Source organism: Dermochelys coriacea, chromosome 3 (assembly GCF_009764565.3).
Source record: "Dermochelys coriacea isolate rDerCor1 chromosome 3, rDerCor1.pri.v4, whole genome shotgun sequence".
NCBI classification, from domain to species: Eukaryota; Metazoa; Chordata; order Testudines; family Dermochelyidae; genus Dermochelys; species Dermochelys coriacea.
This window is the reverse complement of record NC_050070.1, coordinates 187,143,498-187,169,250: the sequence shown is the minus strand read 5'-3', so window position 1 is coordinate 187,169,250 and position 25,753 is coordinate 187,143,498. Positions and strand designations below refer to the sequence as shown.

At 44.2% G+C, this 25,753-nt stretch overlaps 1 protein-coding gene across 3 annotated transcripts in view; it reads left to right on the top strand.

The window, feature by feature from the left end:
* EFEMP1 (EGF containing fibulin extracellular matrix protein 1) overlaps positions 1–25,753 on the top strand; it is a 91,952-nt gene that overhangs the window by 60,237 nt on the left and 5,962 nt on the right. For all 3 annotated transcript variants that reach the window (XM_043512335.1, XM_038395592.2, XM_043512334.1), the window contains exons 5-8: positions 10,233–10,355; positions 13,171–13,290; positions 17,649–17,768; positions 19,141–19,260. In XM_043512335.1, coding sequence (XP_043368270.1) covers positions 10,233–10,355; positions 13,171–13,290; positions 17,649–17,768; positions 19,141–19,260 — 483 coding nt within the window. The remainder of the gene's footprint in view (positions 1–10,232; positions 10,356–13,170; positions 13,291–17,648; positions 17,769–19,140; positions 19,261–25,753) is intronic.

Below are 25,753 nucleotides of genomic sequence, written 5' to 3'. Positions count from 1 at the left end.
TATTATCACTTAAATGCATTATTGATAGCTCTGTCAAGTTGTCTTCAGTTAAGAGCTTAGCAAATGCACATATCAAGTTTAATCATAGAGGGTAAAAAGCCAATGGAGAAGTCCACCCAATGGTGTTTGCAATAGCAATGGACTAAAAAATTACTTTGTAATAGAGTCCTTGGTGATTCCTCCCTCAGAAAGTGGGGGAACCTGACCACATCCAGTTATCTACATGGGGTGGTCACAATATAGGCCCACTTCTCTATTTACAAGGGGAGCTCTTCCCTTTATAGTTAGTTGGTTAGTTAGTTCCCATTACGCCTCTGGTGTTTAGGGCAGCGATGAAGCTCCTTCACACCTGTCTGTTTCTGGCAAGTCTTTCAATGGTTCCCAACTGTGTCCCAGGTTTTTCAGCTCAGCTTCCACAGCTCTTCACCATGTTGTTTTCGGGCAGCCTCATTTTCACTTGCCTTCAGGTGTCCATCTTATTGCTATTCTGGTGATGGAATCAGTTTCCATCTGAATCACATGCCTAATCCATCTCCAACGCCTCCTGGCAATGATGGTGCTCGTATCTTCTTGGCTGCACTGTGTGAATAGGTCTTGGTTTGAAATTATTCTAGGCCAAAAGATATGGAGGAGTTTTCCGATGCAGGATGTGTGTAATGAAGATTGTTTGGACATGTCATACTTTGTCATTCCCCAGCATTCTACACGATAAAATAGTGTTGAATGTACTCAGCTCTGATAAATCTTGAGTTTGGTTTTGGTGTTGTATTCTGATGATTTCCAGACTGTATTTAAGCTCCTGAAGGTGTTCCTGGTTTTATTGATTCTGTTCTGGATGTCCTGGCTTGTTCCACTGTCCTTGCTGATGGTGCTGCCCAAGTATCTGAATGTTTCTGCATTGGTGAGAACATGATCCTCTATCCACACTGGTGATGGTGAGGCTATATTAAAGGTTATGATATCTGTCTTATTGCAGTTGATTTTCAGTCCAATTTGCTGGCTGAATGTGTTGAGTCAGGTTGTTTATTCTTGTATATGATGTTGGGTATGTGATAGGAGAGTGAGATCATCTGCAAAGTCCAAGTCTTCAAGGCATGAGAAGGGTGTCCATGCCTCTTTGCATGTCTTCAGTTATATGTAGCATTACCCAGTCAATGGGAATGCTGAAGAGGATTGCAAGTATGACACACCCCGACATACTCCTGTTTCTGGTGTCTGTGCCTTGTCGTGGCAGGACAGCGTACATGCTCTAAAGATCCCCAGAGTCTGTGTCGGGGGGGGCTTTCTGCTCCTGGCACATTCAGTCATGCCAGCTTGGTCTGTGAGGGAGGGGCCAGACAATACAGACACTCTGGTCCTACAGGTTGGGGGTTAGGCACAGGGCTAACAACCCTGACCCATAAAAAACAAAATACGTTACAGAGGCAGCAGCAGAGAAATCGATCATTACTGTGTGTGATGGCTTCAGGAGTCTGCGCTGTACGGTCCTCCTTAAATCCCTCCAGCTGAGGGATCAAAATGAAAGTCACAAACCCCATGCATTCAGGGATACTCCCTCCCTGTAGTACCTGAAAAAAGGGTTGGGGAGGAATTGGCTAGTCTATAGTGCTGCCAATGATCCAGCCCCAGTGTAATGGGTTTGAGGAAATCGCTCTGACTGGGTCTGTCTGTCTTACCTTAAGAGTCCGCTGTATTCTAGGCAGGAAACCGTCACCCGGACCCTGAGGAAGAGTTTCCTGTACAGCTTCAGGAATCACTCCTGCAGTCTGCTGTTTAGGGCTCTCCTCTCTCCTTCCACTCCTGCCCCTGCCCCCACCTGCTTTTTCCTCCCTTTTAAAGGCCTCCTCCCTATCATGCATAATTGAAAAGGCCGGAAGAGTGGAGCTAGCCCTGCTGCCAGAACCTTTCTGGCCCCTTACTTGTCCATGTGGGCCTATACACCCCAGCACAGATCTACTTGTTAGAGCTGAAGCTAAGTTTTCCAGCAAAGGTAGCCACTATTTACAAGACTAGTCTACTTCACAATCCGATAAAGCAAGCATTCATGACAAACCTAACTCTCCATTACTGAGATAGTTTTAAAGTGGCCCAGTCGTTTAAAAACTGAACTCTGAGAAAGCAACAATAGCACAGGATATGATGGAGTAGGTGTAAAAGCCTTTAACAAAAGTGAGTTGTACCAAGTTTCTCATGACAGACTGATGAGTTCATAAAGAAGAAATAAAATTAATATTTATTTACACTGTCTTATTGCAGTATGCTTTACTTTTACTGAGAAGCCTGTGTCCCTCTGGCAAGGCTGTTTGTCCAGACCATTGCTTGCTCTGGAGCAGTGCACTTCTACCCATTTACTTATAATCAGAAGTTAAATGTGCCTTGTTCCAGGAATATTATCAAAAAGGTGAAAGTATAAACAGCTTTCCTCCATTTTTATGCAAAGACTAGGAGTCTCATACAAAGCACATTGAAGTCAATGCAAAGAGTCATATTGACTTCACTGCACTTTGGATCAAGCCCTTAATGGCCTGTGCTAGGCAGCCTGGTCTAGTGCATGAAAAACCTGCTCTGCATCTGAGCACAAGTTTCTCAACTGACAGTCCAGGACAGTGGAGCCAGCTACTTCTGTATTAGTATGCTGACTTCAGAACTGGTAACATGCAGAAATGAAAAGGACAGCATAAGTGTTAGACCTTTATTTGAGCTGTCAGATTAAGAGGAAGTATACAGCAAATATTTGGAGATTTGAGAAAAGGGCAAATACTGAGAATTAATTCAAACTGTTGATAGTTTTTTTTTTATTGAATTTTGTGGTCAAAATTATTTTCATTTGATATGTGAAAGAATCCATCACTTTTTCCAAGGCATCACCCAGAATCTTCCACAGGTGATGTTCTAAGATCCCCAGTGCCTGTACAAATAGAGAGTATCAGAGAGGTAGCCATGTTAGTCTGGATCTGTAAAAACGGCAAAGAGTCCTGTGGCACTTTATAGACTAACAGACGTTTTGGAGCTTAAGCTTTCATGGGTGATAGTCTATAACTTGCCACAGGACTCTTTGCCACTTTTACAAAGAGAGAGTTCAGCTGAGATTTGTAAACTAGAGATCATGAGTTATAAGGAAGCTGTTTATTCAGCCTACAGCCACCAGTTTGTGTAGAATGCCAACATTACAAAGTCATAGAATATCAGGGTTGGAAGGGACCTCAGGAGGTCATCTAGTCCAACCCCCTGCTCAAAGCAGGACCAATCCCCAATTTTTGCCCCAGATCCCTAAATGGCCCCCTCAAGGATTGAGCTCACAATCCTGGATTTAGCAGGCCAACGCTCAAACCACTGAGCTATCCCTCTTCCTCCAGTCCTTTCACTGTTCTATGTCAGGTTACAATAAAAAACTCTAAGAAACAAGTTGGCTGATCAAATGATAAAGTAAATTGTAATTTAGTTTTATACAATCCTTATCAACACACACAGCGTAATTATAACTAAGTATACCAAGATATTATGAAGAAAACAAATCAGAATATCAGAAAAACACAAGAGTTACTCTTTTGTATACTTTTATATATCTGCATTCAGTCTGATTTAGAAACTGCATTGAATCATACATATAATTACATACACAAAAGACTACATTAAAAGAACATTGTTAAGATTGCAAAGTCAAGCATTTAAAAGTTAGAAAATGCCAGAATTCAGTTGCCTGTATAAACTTTATTCAGCCCCCTTGTGTGTGAGAGAGTGCTATTATTTCCGCTTTAAAGATTGGGAACTGAGGCACACAAAATAAGGTCAAAACCATCCACTAATTCTGGGTGCCCAATTTGAAATTCCTACGACCTGATTTTTCAGAGTACTTAACATTATATAGCATTTATATGTTCAAACCATAGCTTCCATTGCTTCAATTGCAGCTGTGAGTGCTCAGAACTTCTCAAGTCACGGTCTAAAGTCAGGCAATCAGAAAATTAGGAAAATAATTAGTGGCCACCCACTTGTGAAAAGTTTGGTTTAAGTGATTTGAGTAGCATCATATAGGTTCTCTCTGCCAGAAGCAGGGGTAGAATCCATGTCTCTAGGGTAGGGATTCTCAAACTTCCTTGCACCACAACCCCTTTTTCACAACAAAAATACACGACCCCAGGAGAGAGGACTGAGTCCTGAGGCCGCCCAAGCCCCACCGCCCTGGGCGGGGGAAAAGGGGTGGTCAAAGCTGAAGCCTGAGCTCCACCACAGTGGGCGGGGGCGCCAAAGCCGAAGTCCAAGGGCTTCAGCCTTGGGCAGAGGGCCTGTAGCCTGAGTCCCATCACCCAGGGCTGAAGCCAAAACCCAAGCCCCGCCACCAGGGCTGAAGCAGTGGGGGCTCGGACTTTGGCTTCAGCCCCATGTCCCAGCAAGTCTAATGCCAGCCCTGGCGACCCCATTAAAATGGGGTTGTGACCCACTTTGAGGTTCTGACCCACAGTTTGAGAACTGCTGACCTAGGGCAGCATTCAGCTGCCTTAACTATGAGACCCTCCTTTCTCTAATACCCTGCCTCATTCGCTACACATTTTCCATCCCTGTTCCTCCTGATCTATGCACACCCCATCCCTGGCCCCACCAAGTCAAAGGACCTCCTTGTCAGCCTCCTCCTAGAACTAGCCAAGATGGCCGTCCATCACTCCAAGAGGAGGAAGCTGGGCACAGCCGTGACTGTGGGGCCTATTTCCTGTACCTTGTCTGCTCACGTCTCCAGGCAGTGTTCCTCTGGGCAGCATCCACTGATGCCTTGGATACTTTAGAGAAGCAGTGGGCGCTGTCCAGGGTTCCGTGCTTGGGGTTTTCCTCTGGATCCCTCATTTTTAAACTCTCACCTCATGCCCGCTCCTGTTTTTTTCATTCGTTGTCTCAGTAACTCATTTGGAGCCTGGGCTTTGTGGTCCCTTCTCCTTATCTGAAGGGCAAGCCTTTACTTATGGGCAGGCCTAGACTCATCTGCCCCAGTGGTACAAATAGTACACACTTTCCAGCTTCTGCAAGAAATGAGCCTTCTTTGGACACTAACCTGATCATCCCCAGAACAGATCCATCCTCTGTACTGAATGTGGCCAGGGTTCTGTGAAAAAATAGAATAATAGAATCATAGGACTGGAAGGGACCTCGAGAGGTCATCTAGTCCAGTCCCCTGTACTCATGAGAGGACTAAGTATTATCTAGACCATCCCTGACAGGTGTTTGTCTAACCTGTTCTTTAAAATCTCCAATGATGGAGATTCCACAACCTCCCTAGGCAATTTATTCCAGCACTTAACCACCCTGACAGTTAGGAAGTTTTTCCTAAAGTCCAACCTAAACCACCCTTGCTTCAGTTTAAGCCCATTGCTTCTTCTCCTATCCTCAGAGGTTAATGAGAATAATTTTCCCCTCCTCCTTGTAACAACTTTTTATGTACTTAAAAACTGTTATCATGTCCCCTCTCAGTCTTCTCTTCTCCAGACTAAACAAACCCAGTTTTTTCAATCTTCCCTCATAGGTCATGTTTTCTAGACCTTTAATCATTTTTGTTGCTGTTCTCTGGACTTTTTCCAATTTGTCCACATCTTTCCTGAAATGTGGCACCCAAAACTGGACACAATACTCCAGCTGAGGCCATATCAGTAGGGCCACACCAAATTTATGGCCATGAAAAATGCATCACAGACCGTGAAATCTGGTCTTTTGTGTGCTTTTACCCTATACTATACAGATTTAATGGGGGAGACCAGCACTTCTTAAATTGGGGTTCCTGACCCAAAAGGCAATTGCAGGTGGGTCACAAGGTTATTTTAGGGGGGTTGCAGTATTGCCACCCTTAGTTTTCTGCTACCTTCAGAGCTGGGCAGCTGGAAAGTGAGGCCGTTGGCTGGGCACCCAGCTTTGAATGCAGCACCATACCATGCCACCCTTTACTTCTGCACTGGTGCCTTCAGAGCTGGGCGGCTGGACAGTGGCAACTGGTGACTGAGGGCCCAGCTCTATAGGCAGCACAGAAGTCAGGGTGGCAATACCATACCATGCCATCCTGACTTCTGCACTGCTGCTGGTGGTGGCTCTGCCTTCAGAGCTGGACTCGCAGCCAGAAGCCACCGCTCTCCAGCTGCCCAGCTCTGAAGGCAGCGCTGCTGCCAGGAGCAATGCAGAAGTAAATATAGCAGTACTGCAACGCCCCCTACAATACCCTTGTGACCCACCTGCATCTCCCTTTTGGATTTTGTTCATAACGGTTTTGTTCAATGTCTTCATTAATGATCTGCAGGATGGCGTGGACTGCACCCTCAGCAAGTTTGCAGATGACACTAAACTGGGAGGAGTGGTAGATATGCTGGAGGGTAGGGATAGGATACAGAGGGACCTAGACAAATTAGAGGATTAGGCCAAAAGAAATCTGATGAGGTTCAACAAGGACAAGTGCACAGTCCTGCTCTTAGGAAGAAAGAATCCCATGCATTGCTACAGACTAGGGACCGAGTGGCTAGACAGCAGTTCTGCAGAAAAGGACCTAGGGGTTACAGTGGACGAGAAGCTGGATATGAGTCAACATGTGTTCTTGTTGCCAAGAAGGCTAATGGCATTTTGAGTTGTATAAGTAGGGGCATTGCCAGCAGGTCAAGGGACGTGATCATTCCCCTCTATTCGGCATTGGTGAAGCCTCATCTGGAGTACTGTGTCCAGTATGGGGCTCCACACTACAAGAAGGATGTGGAAAAATTGGAAAGAGTCCAGCGGAGGGCAACAAAAATTATTAGGAGGCTGGAGCACATGACTTTAGAGGAGAGGCTAAGGGGACTGGAATTATTTAGTCTGCAGAAGAGAAGAATGAGGGGGTATTTGATAGCTGCTTTCAACTACCTGAAAGGGGGTTCCAAAGAGGATGGATCTAGACCGTTCTCAGTAGTAACAGATAACAGAACAAGGAGTAATGGTCTCAAGATCCAGTGGGGGAGGTTTAGGTTGGCTATTAGGAAAAACTTTTTCACTAGGAGAGTGGTGAAGCATTGGAATGGGTTACCTAGGAAGGTGGTGGAATCTCCTTCCTTTGAAGTTTTTAAGGTCAGGCTTGACAAAGCCCTGACTGGGATGATTTAGTTGGGGATTGGTCCTGTTTTGAGCAGGGGGTTGGACTAGATGACCTCCTGAGATACCTTCCTACCCTGATATTCTATGATTCTATGATATTCTATTCTATGAACCTTGCGACCCTCCCACAACTCCTTTTTGGGTCAAGACCCCTACAATTACAACACTGTATAATTTCAGATTTAAATAGCTAATATCATAAAATTTGTTATTTTTAAAATCATATGACCGTGAAATTGACCAAAATGGACCTTGAATTTGGTAGGGCCCTAATTATCAGAGCAGAGTAGAGTGGAAGAATTACTTCTCTTGTCTGATCGCAACACTCCTGCTAATACATCCCAGAATGATATTTGCTTTTTTTTTTTGCAACAGTGTTACACTGTTGACTCATATTTAGCTTGTGATCCATTATGATCCCTTTCTGCAGTACTCTTGCCAAGACAGTCATTTCCCTTTTTGTATGTGTGCAAGTGATTGTTCCATCCTAAGTGGACCACTTTGCATTTGTCCTTACTGAATTTCATTCTATTTACTGCAGACCATTTCTCCAGATTGTCCAGATCATTTTGAATTTTAATCCTAACCTCCAAAGCACTTGCAACCCTCCCAACTTGTTATTAACCCCAAACTTCATAAGTATACTCTTTATGACATTATCTAAACCACTATAATAATGTGTATGTAGAAAGAGGGCAGATTCAGGTGTACGAACAACCTTAATTCTGTCATTTCCTAGCTTTAAGTGCTTTAACTTTGCAAACTTAATAATGTTCTCTTAATGTCATTTTGTGTGTGTAATTTCCTAGCTTAAAAAAATTCATTGTGTGGCCTTATAATGACATTCACATGGTTCATCAGCAGGGTTGGAATATTTAGATGTGCTGCACAGACCTCTGCCACTTGAGCTAACAAGTAACTGATAGTAGTAGTTTGTTTAGTCCTGTACATAGACCAGCACTACAGAAGGATGAGACATTTTGCCAATGGATTTGTGATGGGGGACACTCACCTCTCGTGAGTGCCTCCTCTCAGTTGGGTGTGAACCTGCACTCTCTCTTTCTGCTCCTGGCACCGACTGTCAGCTGTTAACTTCGTCAGGTGGGTCTTCAGTGGCCCAGCCCTCCAGCCAGTTCACACAGTGTCGATATGTGAACAAACAAGCATGTCCCTTCCGGGGTAACAAAAGTACAACAGGGCCTATCACTATGCCCTTGTTGGTACCTGCAGCATTGTCTCTGGGTTCAGTTCTCAGCACCTTCTGAGCTAGCTTTAAGTCTGTCCCTGCTCTGGTATGGAACAATGCCCCCAGAGCTTTCTCCCTGAAGACTCCTCGCCTTTAGGGTCCTGTGATATCCCTAGCTCTCCAGCCAGGTCACTCCTTCACTTCAGTTGCCTTCCCGGGGTAACAAAGTTCAACAAATGGTTAGCCCACTGCCAGGTCTTCAGCCCCATCCTAGAGCCCTTTAAACTCCAGCCCTGTGCTTGGGCTTCTAAATGAAACTTGTCTCCTTCTCAGGACAAAAAGAGGTCACCAGAATTTTTTTTAACATGCACAGAACAACATGTTTTTCGCTAGTCTCATTCTTGGAAACAGTTGAAGCATTATAGCTGAAATTTTCCAAAATATGCAACCTACAAAAGATATTCAGCAGTGACAGTTTCATCCCAAATAGTTAATATTTGGCAAAGTTGTAAGCAATTGAAAACAGGTCTTATAATGGGGAGCATCCGGCAACGTTAATAAGTGGTGCTACCAGCCCCACCTAGAATAAATTCCTATGGAGAAAAAAAATAATATTGGAAATATTTTAAGATACAATTGGTCAGATTTAAGAACTGTTAGAAATCTTTGTTTTGTGACCCAAAGGAATAAGACAGTTGTGACGCTCTGTACCTCAGGGAAACACCCAGCACCCCCATGTTCATCCTTGTAAAATGATTGTGTGGTATCCAATGCAAAGTTTGTCATGTCAGGTGTCTTTGGAAGGCTCATGATGCACTGAGCATTGTTATTCAAGTAATGTTATAGGTTATAATTTCATGTATGTAGTTATGAGGCTGAAAATCCTCATGGCTTAAAATAAGCCCTGTCAAAAATTCTCCAAAAGCAGAGAGGCAGTTCAAACCTCATCAGGGCAGGTATGGGACAAACCCAGCCCAGCCTCACAGGAACAAAGGATGCTGGCCTAGGCAGCAACAAAAGGATTTGTTGGACTCTTGAGTGAGTCACCCCCACTTCCTTTGGCCAGTTTGGGACCGCGATGAGGTAATGCTCATCTGACTCTGAAGGCAGGAGGACAAAGCCAAGAGGGAAGAAAGAATATTATAAAAGGGAGAGACTTTGCCATGCTCTTCCTCTCTTTTCCACCTACATCTACAGACACCACACCAAATGATTGAAGCACTGATCAAAAGGGAGAGCCTGGCTGAAGAGCAACCAGCCAGCCTGTGGTGAGAAGCATCTAAGTTTGTAAGGGTACTGAAAGTGTTAAGATCAGCTTAGAATGTGTTTTGCTTTTATTTCATTTGACCAAACCTGACTTGCTATGCTTTGATTTATAGTCACTTAACATTTATCTTTGTAGTAATAAATCTGTTTGTTTATTCTACCTGAAGCAGTGCATTTGGTTTGAAGCGTGTCAGAGACTTCCCTTAGGATAACAAGCCTGGTACATATTAATTTCTTTGTTAAATTGACAAACTCATATAAGCTTGCAGCATCCAGTGGGTAAAACTGGGCACAGCAAGATGCCTGCAAGATGTTCCTAGGGTTGTGTCTGAGACCAGAGGTATTGGCTAGTGTCATTCAGTTGCACAATCCAAGGAGCAGCTTACATGCCAGAGGCTGTGCATGAACAGCCCAGGTGTGGGGGTTCTCACAGCAGAGCAGGGTAAGGCTGGCTCCCACAGTCAAGGATTGAACTGACCTAGCAGATCACCAGTCCAGATAACACCAGAGGGGAATGTCACAACAGTGTTGTGTGTTCTGTAAATAGAATAAACCCTGGCATAAAAATCTTTTGAATGGATTTGAAACTTGCTATCTTCATTTAAAGCATGGTTTGGAGATGGGTAAAAAATTTTAAATTTGAATCAAAGTTTCTGACTAATGTTGTGTTTGCTGTTTTATGAAGATATAGATGAATGTGCAACAGGAACCCATAACTGCAGGGCAGATCAAGTATGCGTCAATTTAAGAGGGTCTTTCAGCTGCCAGTGTCCCTCAGGTTACCAGAAACGAGGGGAACAGTGTGTTGGTAAGTTCTGAACTAACATAATCGATGTTCATTGGCTATCAAGGCTCATTTTCAAACTTTATGTGGAATTATAAAGTAACTCCACATAGTTTAGAAACAGGCTTGCCAACAGGAGCAGGGGGGCAAAAGGGGCAATTGCCCAGGGGCCAGGGTAATTTAAAAGGGCCGGGGGGCCCATTATCCACCACTGTAGCTCAAGGCTCAGAGGTGACACCGGGGGCGGGGGGCAGGAAGGGTCGGCCGCCCACTCTCCCCAGACACCTGCTCAGGGCACTCGACCCAGCAGCCAGCCTTGGCTGGAGAGAGGAAGGGGTGGGGCCAGAGCCGGAAGGGAAAAAGAGGGAACAGAGCCTCTCCTCTTCTGGCCACGCTGCCCGGTGCAGTGCAGCAGCTGCCCTGGGGTTCAGCTTTTCTAGTGACTGTGGCCAAGCGAGCCAGAACTCTCCCTGGCATGCTCAGAGTCAGCTCCCGTCCCCAGAAGCTAAGCCTGGGCAAGGCAGCGCAGGCGGCAGCACCACCTAAATGTCAGACGGACGCATCCGCACAGGCTGGGGGCCCATTGACTGTTCTGCCCTGGGGCCTAGAATTGCTGTCAGAGGGCCTGTTTAGAAAGATGATGGATGAAAAGTAAATAGTCTCTAAAGGATGTAGCTGCAAACTATTTTAAGCATTTTCAATACTTTTAATTGAATTTAGCTGTTACTATATTTATTCTTGTATGGGGGTAGTGTCCGATTTCCCTCAGCACAATTGTGAGCCAAGTGCAACTCCATTAATATCAAGGGGAGTTCTTCCATTGACTTTAGTAAGAGTTAGATCCAGCGTTACAGGCCTAGGCACTGTGCAGACACACAAGACAACACAGTCCCTGCCTTGAAGAGATTATACTCAGCGGAAATTTTGGGTCCAGATGTCTTTTCTTTGTGACATATTAGCCACTGTTCTGAATACCTGAGAGCCAAGAGCAGGGGCTGTAAACTCTGAACTACTCACATAATAATAAGCCCTAATTCATGAAGGAACTGGATTCAAATCTTGACTTCACTGGAAGTTTTGCCTTCATAAGGGCCACAAGATTAGGCCATACATTTGTCACATGTAAGAAAAGTGTGAAATAGTAGAATAAAAGGCATATTATTAGCTGATGTCTAATAGTACCTCTGCAATATACACTGGATCAGACAAGGTGATGGCATAGGTGCTGGAACTAGGGTGCTGGGGATGCTGTTACACCACACCCCCTGGCTTGAAGTCAATGGAAAGATTCTCAATGACTTTTATTTGCCAGTTTTCTGTGCAGGACTAGGATGGGTAGTTTGGCCTATAGATAGGGGAATCATTTTGAAAAGTTGTTGATATAAAAAAAGTTATGCTTTCACTAGAAGGTATATTCCCATTGTACAGTAACTCCTTTTCATTTCAACAGAATTAGGGTTCAGCTTGTACATAAAGGTCTAATGTAACATTGAAAGTAAAGAACCATCATGATAAATTACTAAAAGTCAAAGTTTTGTATGTATGTTTAAATTAAAATATACATACACTCTCTAGAAGGGAAAGTTTCCCTTCTCCTACTTCTCCTACTTCCCCCGGTGTGACTTAGGTCAGAGTATAAAACAGCGCAAAAACAATGCTACAGTTAAGTACTGTCAGCACTTCATAATAAAACCACTCCAAGTGAGCCAGAAAAAAATCATTTGGGGTAAAACCTTGATAAAGTCTCTTATCCTGGGAGGAAATTATCCTTTAAAGTTTGAACAAAATTCTTCCAGTCTTTTTCTGGCTTGAAGACAGTTAGCTATGTCGTAGAAACCATTCTGCAGAAGCACATGAGCTGAGGCAGAGGCCCATCAGTGCCTGTGGCTTGACCCATGCATAGCTTGTAATGCGCCAAGAGGTCAAGGTAGGGCTGTTGAACACTTTATACAGTTTGTAGGTGGAATACCCGCTCGGCTGCACTTTAGGAATGCTGAAACTGGGAAAGGCAGCATGCTCCACCCCAGAATTATGGCCAGTCTGCAGGGAAAGTTAATACTGCCTGAGATAGCATTGGCTTCAATCATGCAATCTTATTTCCTCCACAGAGTCAGAGAGCACAGCCAGGGGCCGGCAGCCAGTGGCTATAGGGAACTGCTGTCTTGCCTAGGAAGGGATGGTGGGGAGTGAGGGGAGTCTTCTGAGTAGCTGGCCAAGTCCTGTGGGGGGATGGAGCCCACATTCCCCTGAAATCCCAGCTCTCCGCTTCTTTTCCAGGCCAGATCTCTGCTCACTTCAGACCCCTGTCACTCCCATGGACTCGGGACAGAGAGAGTGCTTGGATTCTGAATTGCTAATAGAGCTACAGAAGTTTAGCATTAAGTTGCTGCTATGTGTACTTTTGTCCAGGAAAGGAGCATGAGAGTCACTCTGCTTGTCCATTTTATGTCTGGTCAAGATCTGGTCAGGAAGCATGTTCTAAGTTACACAACAAATACAGAGATCAGTACTACAGTATGGATGTAATTTAAACACCGAATAAAGGATAATGTTTATGTGTATTGACATCATTGGCTGAGCAAACACACTCAGTGTAAAGCTGATTTTAACGAAACTTAAGACATGAAGACAAGAGAAAGAACACAATGCTGCTCCCATTGAAGTCAAGAAGGGAACTTAAGTTGGAGCAGAATTGAGCTGCAAATTTTCTTCTCTCTTTTCATTTAATCAGATCCAGATCACTTTACACTATTTATTAGGGCACAAGATGGCAACAGAGAATTTTTGTTATTACATTTGAGCTAACATTTGTACTGTTTTGCTCTTGTTATGGTAACAGACATAGATGAATGCAATCTCCCTCCATACTGCCACCATAGATGTGTGAACACTCCAGGTTCCTATTACTGCCAGTGCAACGCTGGGTTCCAGTTAGCAGCCAACAATCACACTTGTGTAGGTAAGCACTTCTCTGTATATCCATATGAACCAGCTCATTTGGTTACAAAAGACAATTATTGACTCATTGCTAGCTTTCATCAGCTCAAGTCACCGGACAGAATATTTTAAAGTATGTCATGCTTTCCTAGGCTTACAGACTCTTGGAACTAATCAAAGTAATAATCTTGAGGAACACAGAATCCTTGGACACAAAAATGGAGACTCACTTTGAAAATGGATTATTTTGTTGGCAGACTGGTTTCGTGGGCCATGAGTTTGGCAATTTGGTCATCAGGGTACTGAACTCATTATTAAATCTTGGGCCTGACTCTCCTCTCAGTTATGCTGGTTTTACACTAGTGCTCCATTGACTTTAATGGAGTTACTTCTGATTTACAGCAGCTTGAGATCAGAATCAGGCAGAACTGGAAACTAGGGAAAGAAATGCCAAGTTCTTACAGCTAAGGTTAATTCACTGCAGCACGTGATAAAAGAAAACATGTCTTGGCATTTCAAATATGAATCCTTGGGAAACAGTATTAAAAATTAAAATGAGTGATTTGGGGCATGCTGAGGACTAGTGCGATTGTAAATCAAATGCTAAAGGGATCCTTGTAACAATTGTGAAAAGGCAAAAAGTGTCCATATTTTAAAAAGGGACAAAAAGAGAACCCAGGGAAGAAGAGACCAGTCAGCCTCACTTCAGTCCCCAGCAAAATCATGGAGTAGGTCCTTAAGGAATCCATTTTGAAGCACTTGGAGGAGAGGAAGGTGATCAGGAACAGTCAACATGGATTCACCAAGGGCAAGTCATGCCTGACCAACCAGATTGCCTTCTATGATGAGATAACTGGCTCTGTGGATATGGGGAAAGCAGTGGATGTGATATATCTTGACTTTAGTAAAGCTTTTGATACGGTCTCCCACAGTATTCTTGCTAGCAAGTTAAAAAAGTATGGACTGGATGAATGGACTATAGGGTGGATAGACAGCTGGCTAGATTGTCGGGCTCAATGGGTAGTGATCAACGACTTCATGTCTAGTTGGCAGCTGGTATCAAGCAGAGTGCCTCAGGAGTTGGTCCTGGGGCCAGTTTTGTTCAAGATCTTTATTAATGATCTGGATGATGGGATTAATTGCACCCTCAGCAAGTTTGCAGGTGACACTAAATTGTGGGGTGAGGTAGATATGATGGACGGTAGGGATAGGGTCCAGAGTGACCTAAACAAATTGGAGGATTGGGCCAAAAGAAATCTGATGCGGTTCAACAAGGACAAGTGCAGAGTTCTGCACTAGGAAGGAAGAATCCCATGCACCGCTACAGGCTGGGGATCAACTGGCTAAACAGCAGTTCTGCAGAGAAGGACCTGGGGATTACAGTGGATGAGAAGCTGGATATGAATCAGCAGTGTGCCCTAGTTACCAAGAAGGCCAATGGTATATTGGGCTATATTAGTAGGAGCATTGCCAGCAAATCAAGGGAAGTGATTATTCCCCTCTATTCGACACTGATGAGGCTACACCTGGAGTACTGTGTCCAGTTTTGGTCCCCCCACTACAAAAGGGATGTGGATAAATTGGAGAGAGTCCAGCAGAAGACAAAGAAAATGATTAGAGGGCTTGGGCACATGACTTACGAGGAGAGGCTGAGGGAACTGGGGTTATTTAGTCTGCAGAAAAGAAGAGTGAGGGGGGATTTGATAGCAGTCTTCAATTACCTACAGGGGGGTTCCAAAAGATGGAGCTCGGCTGTTCTCAGTGGTGGCAGATTACAGAACAAGAAGCAATCATTTCAAGTTTCAGTGAGGGAGGTCTAGATTGGATATTAGGAAGCACAATTTCACTAGGAGCGTGGTGAAGCACTGGAATGGGTTACCTAGGAGGTGGGGGAATCTCCATCCTTAGAGTATTTTAAGGCCCAGCTTGATAAAGCCTTGGCTGGGATGATTTTGTTTGTGTTGGTCCTGCTTTGAGCAAGGGATTGGACTAGATGACCTCCTGAGGTATCTTCCAATCCTAATTTCTATGATTCTATGAGCCATAAGACCGTTACTGAGTTTGATGGAATCTACAGGATTTTTTATTGGACGACCTAGAGTTAAGAAGAAGAAAGGAGGATATTGGGCTGCAAGCAGATTTGCCTAATGAGGTGCAAGATACTAAAAGAAATAGTCATGTTGAATGTAACTTTTTGGTAGAGGGCTGTTATTTTGAAAGTGAAGCCGATAAAAAAGGTGATTTTCTAGGAGCCAAGAATAGATTTATTTCCATATGTGGCAAAAACTACTCAGTCACACCAGTGAAGATACATGCAGTCCATGAAAGAATTTATGAAGAAGGAAACTAATGTTTCCATTTCATCCACTGCTAATGTGTGGGTTCAAATTAATAAGTAAGTGGGCGGGGGGAGATCTGTTTTCACTGAATATGACTAAGCTAAATGGTTATATGATACATAAAGCTAAATCCTCCCCCACTTTGAGGTTGAAATGACCATCAGGGGAAAACAGATCTTCAGGCCCCAAGAGGGGATGTTGCAGAAGTCCTGACCCCACTGAAATCTATGGAGTTTTTGCCATTGACATGAGTGGAGCTGAGATTTTACCCAGGGTATGGTGGATTTGGGAAGGGAATTGGCCAATCACTGGGCTTCTCCAGGGGTTTCACAGCTGCCACCACTGCTACAAAGCATTGCCATGTGATATGCCATATACATACATAGACCTTCTCCATGGTGTTGAAATGCCACAGAAGGCAAGCTACTTCTACTTTTACAGTGGTTTAGTTATAATTTCAGATTGTCTTGAGGTGGTATACATTACACAGAGCTGCTATTCCCCCTGGCTGCTTCCTATCCCCTCGCTCCACTCCACTATTGCTGAGTGGAACATGTCTACAGTGCAACGGGGAGAGGCAGCTTCCTGGGGTGGCTGTGAAAAGGAAGACACCCTCCACACATTTTCCCATCCCCAAATCCCTTCACAGGTACTGAACCATTCAATTCTCTCCAAGCTGTGTGAGCAGAGGGGAGCCCATAGCTTACAAGGAATATTTCTTCAGATATTTGTATTACTATAGCACCAAGAAATGTGAAAGGTCCTTTACAGCACATCCTTCTCCTGTTACCAGCCTCGAAGCACAACATGTCTCATCTCAAAAGGAAACTTTACAAATGGCTGATTGCAATTTTTGCTATATTATGTGGCAAACTGTTGTTTGCAATGGGTATCTCTGTTAACTGTAATATTTGTATGACACCTCAGAAATCCACAGTGGATACATTCATGTAACAACGTTTGTATCTCTTGAGAGTGGATAAACTTTAGAGAAGCATATTCATAAATTTGTTTTTTTTCTGTCTTTTTGCTTAGTGTTTCTGATAACATTGTTCTCACAAATGTCACTGCACTTTTATCAAAAACTATTTAACAGAAAAATGCTTCATAGTCATTCCTCCCTATCCACTTTTTAAATATATATAGGCTAAATGTTTTACTCCCCAGTTGAATTTTTGATGAATGGTTGATTTTAATAGACATTTTGATAGAGAAGTGAATTTTGTCAGTTCTATTAGTTGTATCTGCACCTGAACTGTAAAAGTTCAATAATGGTTGCATCTGACAAAACACATTAGGATGTGAATGAAAAGTATTTTCTCTTATATTCCTCTTCTGTGTACACTAAAAATTTATATTCAAGTTGGTACACATAAATAAATTAGTCAACGGTGTATGGAAAATAAGTGTTAAAGATTCCAGAGAGGGGTATTGCAGGTTCCTGTACATAACTTTCCATTGAAAATGCCTCCTTTTTCAGATTGCAGTTTCCTCACACATATTCTTAAGATGGGCATATCATGGAAAGAATCTAGCATCAAAAAAATGCCTTCCCCCAATGGTCTATGCCTTAGAGCTCTGCAAAACTCTCTACTGGTCTAAACGGCTCATGTTATAATTGTAATGGAATTTAAAAGAACAGATTTTAAGAGTAATAAATATCTCAGATAAAATCTTAACCACTGCATGCTGAGAGGTCTTATCAGTATGTGTTCCTTATATCAATTATTTATAGACTTGGCATTTCATACCTGGAAAAAAAGATGCTGGAATGTGGAGTTTAATAGCTGTACTAAACATTTTTGGAAGAGTTCATTAGATGTTAGAATAACTCTCATTCCTGGAAAAATATTCCAGTTTTTCTACAAGGAATAAAGAGCACAGATCTGACACTGTTCCAGCAACTGCAAAATCTTTATTGATATATTCTACTAACTTTTGCAAAGTGGTGGACCCAATCTAAGGACTAATAATTTGATCATCTTAATTATCAGATACAAAGAACAAGATGTGCATGAAGATATGTAACCTTTCCTTTCAGATATAAACGAATGTGATGCCAACAACCCATGTGCACAACAATGCTACAATATACTTGGTTCTTTTATCTGTCAGTGTAATCCAGGATTTGAGTTAAGCAGTGACAGAATCAACTGTGAAGGTGAACTACGCTTTATATATAATGTCATAATAGAAAGATAATAGTACATGATGACTGCCATTTTTCTGATTCTGCATTTTTTCTGAGAAGTTATTCTGTGAATTAAGAGGTATGGGGTGGTTCTAGTCAGAATGAGGTCTGGCATCCCTAGTGGTGGCCATAAAATTTGCACCCATAAAATTTGACATCATATTTTTGCACTTACCAGAATGAATTGCAGGCACAAGTATGAGTAGTTGTATCTATATTCAAGTAGGTAGAGATGCTGCTACTCAGATGTCTACTCACAATTCAGTTGCAAGCACAAAATTGCATACACACATTTTTCAGGCAACACCTGGGTTGGGGAACACACTTCTGAAAACTTACTCCTGAAACTAACTTGAATGATGTTTGATCTAATACAGATGATCATGACAAACTAGAAATGAAGGCAAACCTAAACAAGGGTAACTTTGTGTGGTGTAAAATTGCTCTAAACAAATCCTCTTGCATTTGTCATTCTGAAGAAGAGACAGTTGTGCCTTTGAGTTGCTTTTATGCAAGTGGATGTCCAAACAGCATACATCTCCTGACAATTATACAATCAGCACTTAATTTTCTCTGTCCGAGCCCCACTGAATCATAGGAGCAGGAGCAAGCCTTAGACCTGATGTCTCCAAAGAGCTCCCAGTCCAAGAGTAAAAGACTGAGCTCAGGTCTCCAATATGATAAAACACATTATGTCAAGACACCCCCTACTTCTATTGATTCATCTATTTTTTCAGAAATATCACACAAGTTGTTAAATAAAATTAAATTCCATCCTAAATTGCTTTTACTGACAGCTAATCAGTTAGGGAAAGCTATGGAAGCCGAAAGAGAATGGGATGCAGCCAATACTATTTGAAGGGAGAAAATGATCCTTAGCCAAGAGCAGTTCACATTGATTACACTGGGAGTTGCATACATATGTCAGGGCAAAATATTTTCCCTGAACTAATAACCAAAATGGTCAATGCTTTGATCAAGGGTGGGTGGGGAACCACCCCCATTTTGGAACACCAAAAAATGACTTTCTAAAATTTTTTTCCCAAACCTGTTCTGAACACTTTGTCATTTAATCTCTGTTTCCTAGAGTATATTTCTTAAAAATCTGATCTTTAGAGCGAGTTAAATATACCCAGAAGAATTAGCTTTTTTGGTGACAATTTTAAGTTGCTTAAGCATAGCACATTCATTTCAGATTATGGAGAACTTCCTTCTTTCAGACTGGATATATTTTACTTCTGTTAAAGCTAATGCATAATAATTGTATATTAATATATTAATACTTTCTGTGAGAAGAGAGGTTTTTAAGACAATAAGTTCAAGCTATTTTGCTGTTCTCCAGATATTGATGAATGCAGAACTTCAAGTTACATATGCCAGTATCAGTGTGTCAATGAGCCTGGGAAATTTTCATGCATCTGCCCTGAGGGATACCAGGTGGTAGGAGCTAGAACATGTCAAGGTAAGTGAACTGATTTTAACATTTTAAAGTAGTACAATATTAATATTTAAAACAAGACTATGACTACATGTCTTGTGTGTGTGTCTGTGTGTGTGTGTGTATCTTTTGTAACAGGATTACCCATATATTAGAGTAAGAAGGGGTACAACATTGCTTGACAATTGCCACATAACTTACATGAGTTACATTTTTTAAAAAATTCTGATCTCTCTCTTGGAATTTTTATGATTTCAGAACAAAATTTTCAAACATGGCTGTGTAGTAAATTTAGACTCCTACATCTATAGTTAGGCACTTAAACAAGCAGCTTGATACAGAGAGAGATGAGTACCTCTGAAAATCAAACCAGTTGTTCAGGTACTGTGACGGGGCAAGGCCAGATGGCTATAGAAGAGTAGTGGGAGTTAGATATATTAGCTCCAGGCTAAACAAATCCCTGGTACCAGGATAAGTGAAATGGCAACTGCTCCAGGTCAATTAAGACACCTGGGGCCAATTAAGAACTTTCCAGAAGGCAGGGAGAACACTAAGTTGATTGGGATACCTGAAGCCAATCAAGGGCTGGCTGAAAATAGTTAAAAGCCTCCCAGTTAGTCAGACGGGCATGCATGTCAGGAGCTGTGGGAGAAAGTTGTGCTGTTGGAGAGACTGAGTAGTACACACCTCATATCAGGCACAAGGAAGGAGGCCCTGATGTCAGGGTGAAGTGGAGCTTGAGGAAGTGAGGGCTGCTGTGGGGGAAGTAGCCCAGGGAATTGTACATGTCATGTTTCTAAAAGGTCAGCTACCATAGCTGATACTATTAGGATCCCTGGGCTGGAGCTCGGAGTAGAGGGTGGGCCCAGGCTCCCCCCCCCCTTTGCCCCCAATTAATCACTGAGACTGGGAGACAACAGAGACTGTGCAAGGAAGGATAACTTCTCCTCACCTCCCTCGCTGGCTTATGATGAAAATGGCTCAATAGACGGTGACCCTTGTCTCTAAAGAGAGAAGGGTTATGTAGACGGTCACAGTGAGCCTCTGAGGCTAGTGAAATCTGCCAGAAAACGTGGGACCCACGGAGGCAAGGACAGAGCTTTTCACAACTGGTGTCAGGAGTGGGATTTCGTTCACAGCGTGGCGAAAGAAAGAGGGTTTTTTGTTTTTTTTTTTAAAAAGTGCACTGGGGTTTTGGATTTTTTTTGTTTGTTTTGGTTTGGTTTGTTTGCTTTGTACCACAATGGAGGAGGTGGTAAGAGCTCTGGTACAAGCCATGGCAGCCCAACAGGAGGCCACCTGGGTTCAGGCAATGGCACAAAAGGAGTCTATGCAACTACAGCAGGAAACCAATCAATTATTGATGAGCCAGGTGACCCAAGATCATGTCCTCTTGAGAGAGGTGATGGACCAGCTGAAGATCCTCACCACCCAGGCCCGGGGCTCTGACAGGATGCAAACCCTGAGGGCCACTGGTTGTCTGCCAAAGATGATGACAGGAGATGACCTAGAGGCATATCTCCTCTCATTTGAAAGGACTGCTCAGTGTGAGGCATGGCCCCAGGAGCAGTGGGCCAGCATTCTCACCCCTTTTTTGTGTGGAGAGGCCCAGAAGGCCTACTTTGACTTGCCTGCCACAGATGCCACTGACTATACCCGTCTGAAGGCAGAGATCCTAGCACGATCAGGGGTAACGGCAGCGGCAAGGGCCCAGAGGTTCCATGAGTGGAAATACCAGGAGAATAAACCCCTGAGGTCCCAGCTATTCGACCTCATACACCTCGCATGGAAGTGGTTACAGCCCGAGGTATGCAGGCCGGAGGAGATTTTGGAGACCCTGGTCATAGACCATTACATGTGGGGACTGCCGCCAGATCTCCGCAAATGGGTAGGCCAGAACGATCTGTCCACGTATGATAAGATGATCACGCTGGTAGAAAGACGGATGACAGCCAGGGAACTGACCCGACTACCCAAGGAAGGCCCCTTTCGAAGCAAGCACCCGACCCCAACCCTGGAAGGTTGGGCAGCCAAACCCCCGGGGAGTCCTAGGTGGAAGAAGGGGGGGGCCGAAAACCAGCGGGGATCCCAGAAGGAAGGGATTGGCCTAAGAGGGGGAACCCCGGGACTAAACCCTAACCCCTGGGATAGGGGAGTGATTAAAAGCAATTCTAGATGTTATGCATGTGGGGAGTGGGGACACATAGCAGCACATTGTCCCAGCACCGAGGAACCTGTGCAATGTAACTTGGGGGATTGGGAGGTCCCATGCTCCCTTATCCACCTCGCGGAGATTGCATTAGCCCCACATAATTAAACCAGGCCAGTGAGGATAAATGGAGCAGAGACTATAGCGCTTGTGGACTCTGGGAGTGCTATCACCCTCATATCGGGTAAGCTGATAAAAAGTAGTCAGCTGCTACAAGCCAAATGCGTAGCAGTGACGTGTGTGCATGGTGCCATCAGCCATTACCCCACCATCCCAGTGGAGACAGAGGTTCAGGGAAACCCCATTGAAGTGATCGTGGGCGTAGTTCCTAAACTCCCATATCCTGTAGTCATTGGGAGGTACTATCCAGGGTTTGATAATTTACTCCCCCCGGAGTGGCTGGAGGGAGGTGAGGACCCTGAGGACAGCGACTCATCATCGGGGGAATGTCAACCCCTGATGTTTGCTGAGATTTCTCAGGATCTGTTCTCAGGCCCCCGAAAGACCAGAAGACAAAAAAAGAGAGGAAGGCCGCGAAGGCCTTGGGAACCTGGATCCTGACCCAGGGCCAGAAGACCTCCCTAGTAGGCAGATGGATGTGAGCAGCCAACAGAGAAACTTCCACCACAGAAGGTGAGCCAGAGGCTGCCCCCAGCCATGACGGCGGCGAGCCGTTGGAAGAAGCAGAAGCCGGCCCCTGGGAGCTTGGGCAGGTTAGTCCCGGGAGAGAGACTTTTGGACGGGACTAGGTGGAGGACCCCAGATATGATAATGCCAGGAAAAAGGTGACCGAGATCGATGGGATACCTGTGGATGGGAAGGTCCAGGGTCCCGGACCTTACTTTATAGTGAAGAAAGATCTCCTGTACCGCATGGTGCAAATGCAGGAGCAAGAGATACAACAACTTCTGATGCCACGAAAACATCAAAAAGCCATATTGAGTCTCGCCCACAGTCACCTGTTTGGAGGACGCCTAGGGGTAGAGAAAACCCAGGCACGGATCCTGTGGCAGTTCTTCTGGCCACGAGTACATGAAGATGTCCGGCGATACTGCACCTCTTGTCCAGAGTGTCAGTTGCATAGCCCTCGCCCACACTTGCAGGCTCCTTTGATACCTCTTCCAATAATAGAGGTTCCTTTCGAACGGATAGCCATGGATCTGGTAGGGCCCCTAGAGAAGACAGCTCGGGGCCACCAACATGTGCTTGTTGTATTGGACTGTGCAACCCGATACCCGGAAGCTGTTCCCCTACGCAACACAGCTTCCAAGACAATAGCTAAGGAGCTAGTACAGATCTTTGCCCGGGTTGGGCTGCCCAAGGAGACATTGAGTGATTAAAGGACACCTTTCATGTCCAAGTTGATGAAAGATCTCTGTTCATTGCTCCATGTACTTGCCCTACAGACCTCTATATACCACCTGCAAAGAAATGGCCTTGTGGAAAGGTTCAATAGGACCCTCAAGGCCATGATCAGGAAAGTGGTGAGCCAGGATGGGAAAGATTGGGATACCCTATTGCCTTACCTCATGTTCGCCATCCGGGAGGTTCCGCAAGCCTCCATGGGTTTCTCTCCATTCTAACTACTATATGGGTGCCACCCTCGGGGCATATTGGATGTAGTCAGATAAGCCTGGGAAGAGGAGCCAAATCCTGGAAGGAATATAGTTGAGCATGTACTATCACCATATTCGCACAATCCCCGGAGCCAAGGTAATATTGAGACCCTACCGAATCAAGAAATCAAGGCCGAAGTAAAGAAAATGTTAGAATTAGGGGTTATTGAAGAATCTTACAGTCAGTGGTCCAGTCCAATTGTTCTAGTGCCTAAACCTGAAGGTACCATGAGATTCTGTAATGACTTTCGCTGACTGAATGAAATATCCCAGTTTGATGCATACCCCATACCACGCATCGACGAACTGGTTGACCGACTGGGTAGTGCCCGGTTCTTGACTACACTGGATCTGACAAAAGGGTACTGGCAGATTCCTCTGACCAAAGAAGCTAAAGAAAAGACAGTAGTCTCCACCCCGGACGGGCTATTCCAGTACACAGTCCTCTCTTTTGGGCTACATGGGGCCCCAGCCACATTCAAGCACCTCATGGATAAGCTGCTGTGCCCCCATACTAGTTATGCAGCTGCATACCTAGATGATGTTGTCATTCAGATGCTAGACTGGGGAACCCACCTAGAGAAAGTTGAGGCAGTACTGCGCACCTTAAGGTCGGCTAGCCTCACTTCTAATCCCGCTAAATGTGCCATAGGGCTAGCAGAGGCTAGGTACCTGGGATATATTGTGGGAAGGGGCATAGTGAATCCCCAAATGAATAAGCTAGAGGCAATTCAAAACTGGCCCCGTCCGACCCAAAAGAAGCAGGTCCGTGTGTTCCTAGGCATGGTAGGCTACTACCATTGTTTTAGTCCCCACCTCACCACTCGGGCAAGCCCCTAATGGACCTGATGAAGGCCTGAGGTCCAGACGTGGTAAAGTGGACCAACGCAGCAGAGGGGGCATTCACAGACCTTTGGACGGCCTTCTGTAATGATCCCGTACTCATAGCCCCGGACTTTAACAATTTTATTGTTACAAACAGATGCTTCCGAGGTGGGGTTGGGGGCAGTTCTGTCACAAATGGTGGGAGAAGAGGAACACCCGATCCTCTACCTAAGCAGAAAGCTTCTCCCAAGAGAATAGAAATAAGCAGTAGTCGAGAGAGTATGCCTTGCTGTTAAATGGGCTATGGAGACACTGCATTATTACCTCTTAGGCCAGTGATTTACTCTTGTGACGAACCATGCTCCCCTCCAGTGGATGCAGCGGAATAAGGAAAAGAATGCAAGGGTCACCAGATGATTCTTATCCCTCCAATCATTCCAGTTCCACATATGGCACAGGGCTGGATGCCACCATGGCAACGCTGATGGTCTGTCACGAGCATACTGCCTGGCGTCCCAAGTTGCCCAACTCTATGGTGTTGAGCAGAGGGAGGGGATATGTGACAGGGCAAGGCCAGATGGCTGTAGAAAAATAGTGGGAGATAGATATATTAGCTCCAGGCTAAACAAATCCCTGGTACCAGGATAAGTGAAATGGCAGCTGCTCCAGGTCAATTAAGACACCTGGGGCCAATTAAGAACTTTCCAGAAGGCAGGGAGAACCGCTAAGTTGATTGGGACACCTGAAGCCAATCAAGGGCTGGCTGAAACTAGTTAAAATCCTCCCAGTTAGTCAGGTGGGTGAGCATGTCAGGAGCTGTCGGAGGAAGTTGTGCTGTTGGAGAGACTGAGTAGTACACAACCATATCAGGCACAAGGAAGGAGGCCCTGAGGTAAGGGTGAAGTGGAGCTTGAGGAAGTGAGGGCTGCTGTGGGGGAAGTAGCCCAGGGAATTGTACATGTCATATTTCTAAAAGGTCAGCTACCACAGCTGATACTATTAGGGTCCCCGGGCTGGAGCTAGGAGTAGAGGGTGGGCCTGGGCTCCCCCCCCCCTTTGCCCCCAATTAATCACTGAGACTGGGAGAAAACAGACTGTGCAAGGAAGGATAGCTTCTCCCAACCTCCCTTATGACTGATGATGAAAATGGCTCAATAGACTGTGATCCTTGTCTCTAGAGAGAGAAGGGTTATGTAGAGGGTCACAGTGAGCCTCTGAGGCTAGCGAAATCTGCCTGGAAATGCGGGACCCACGGAGGCAAGGACAGAGCTTTGTCACAGTATCTAAATATGGATTTACATCAACTGTTTCATTTTACATAGACTCCTAAGTCTCATCACACCTCAAGTGAAAGACAACTGTTCTTTCGAATAACAGAAAAAAGGTGTGACAATTTTTCAAAAGCATATTGACTGTATGGTATATTTATAAAACAAATGTACTCATATCAACATTCAAATCAGTTTTCTTTCCCTTCCTCTACTTCAGGCCAGATGGGGCTTATGTTAAATACATGAAGTGATCTCTCTCACCTTGGCAAGTAGTCTGTATTATGAAATCAAACAAACAGCACAGTATACTAATTACAAGAGCTGTACTTTATATAAGCTATAAAATTGTTGAAGCAATCTTGATTTTTAGAATTTAATAATTTTGAAAATTATTCTCAATAAAGAACAAGGAAATAACACATGGATTCTGTTACTATTTTGGAGGTTCCGCAGTAACTCCATAATTGAAGTTGTAACTAAGCTTCCGTTCTAAATCTGAATATGACAATTCTTATCTGCAAGCTATCCTCCACCAGAAATTTCTCATGCATACTGTCTTCTTAGACTAAATTGGTTTTGTTTGTTTTTAACTAGAG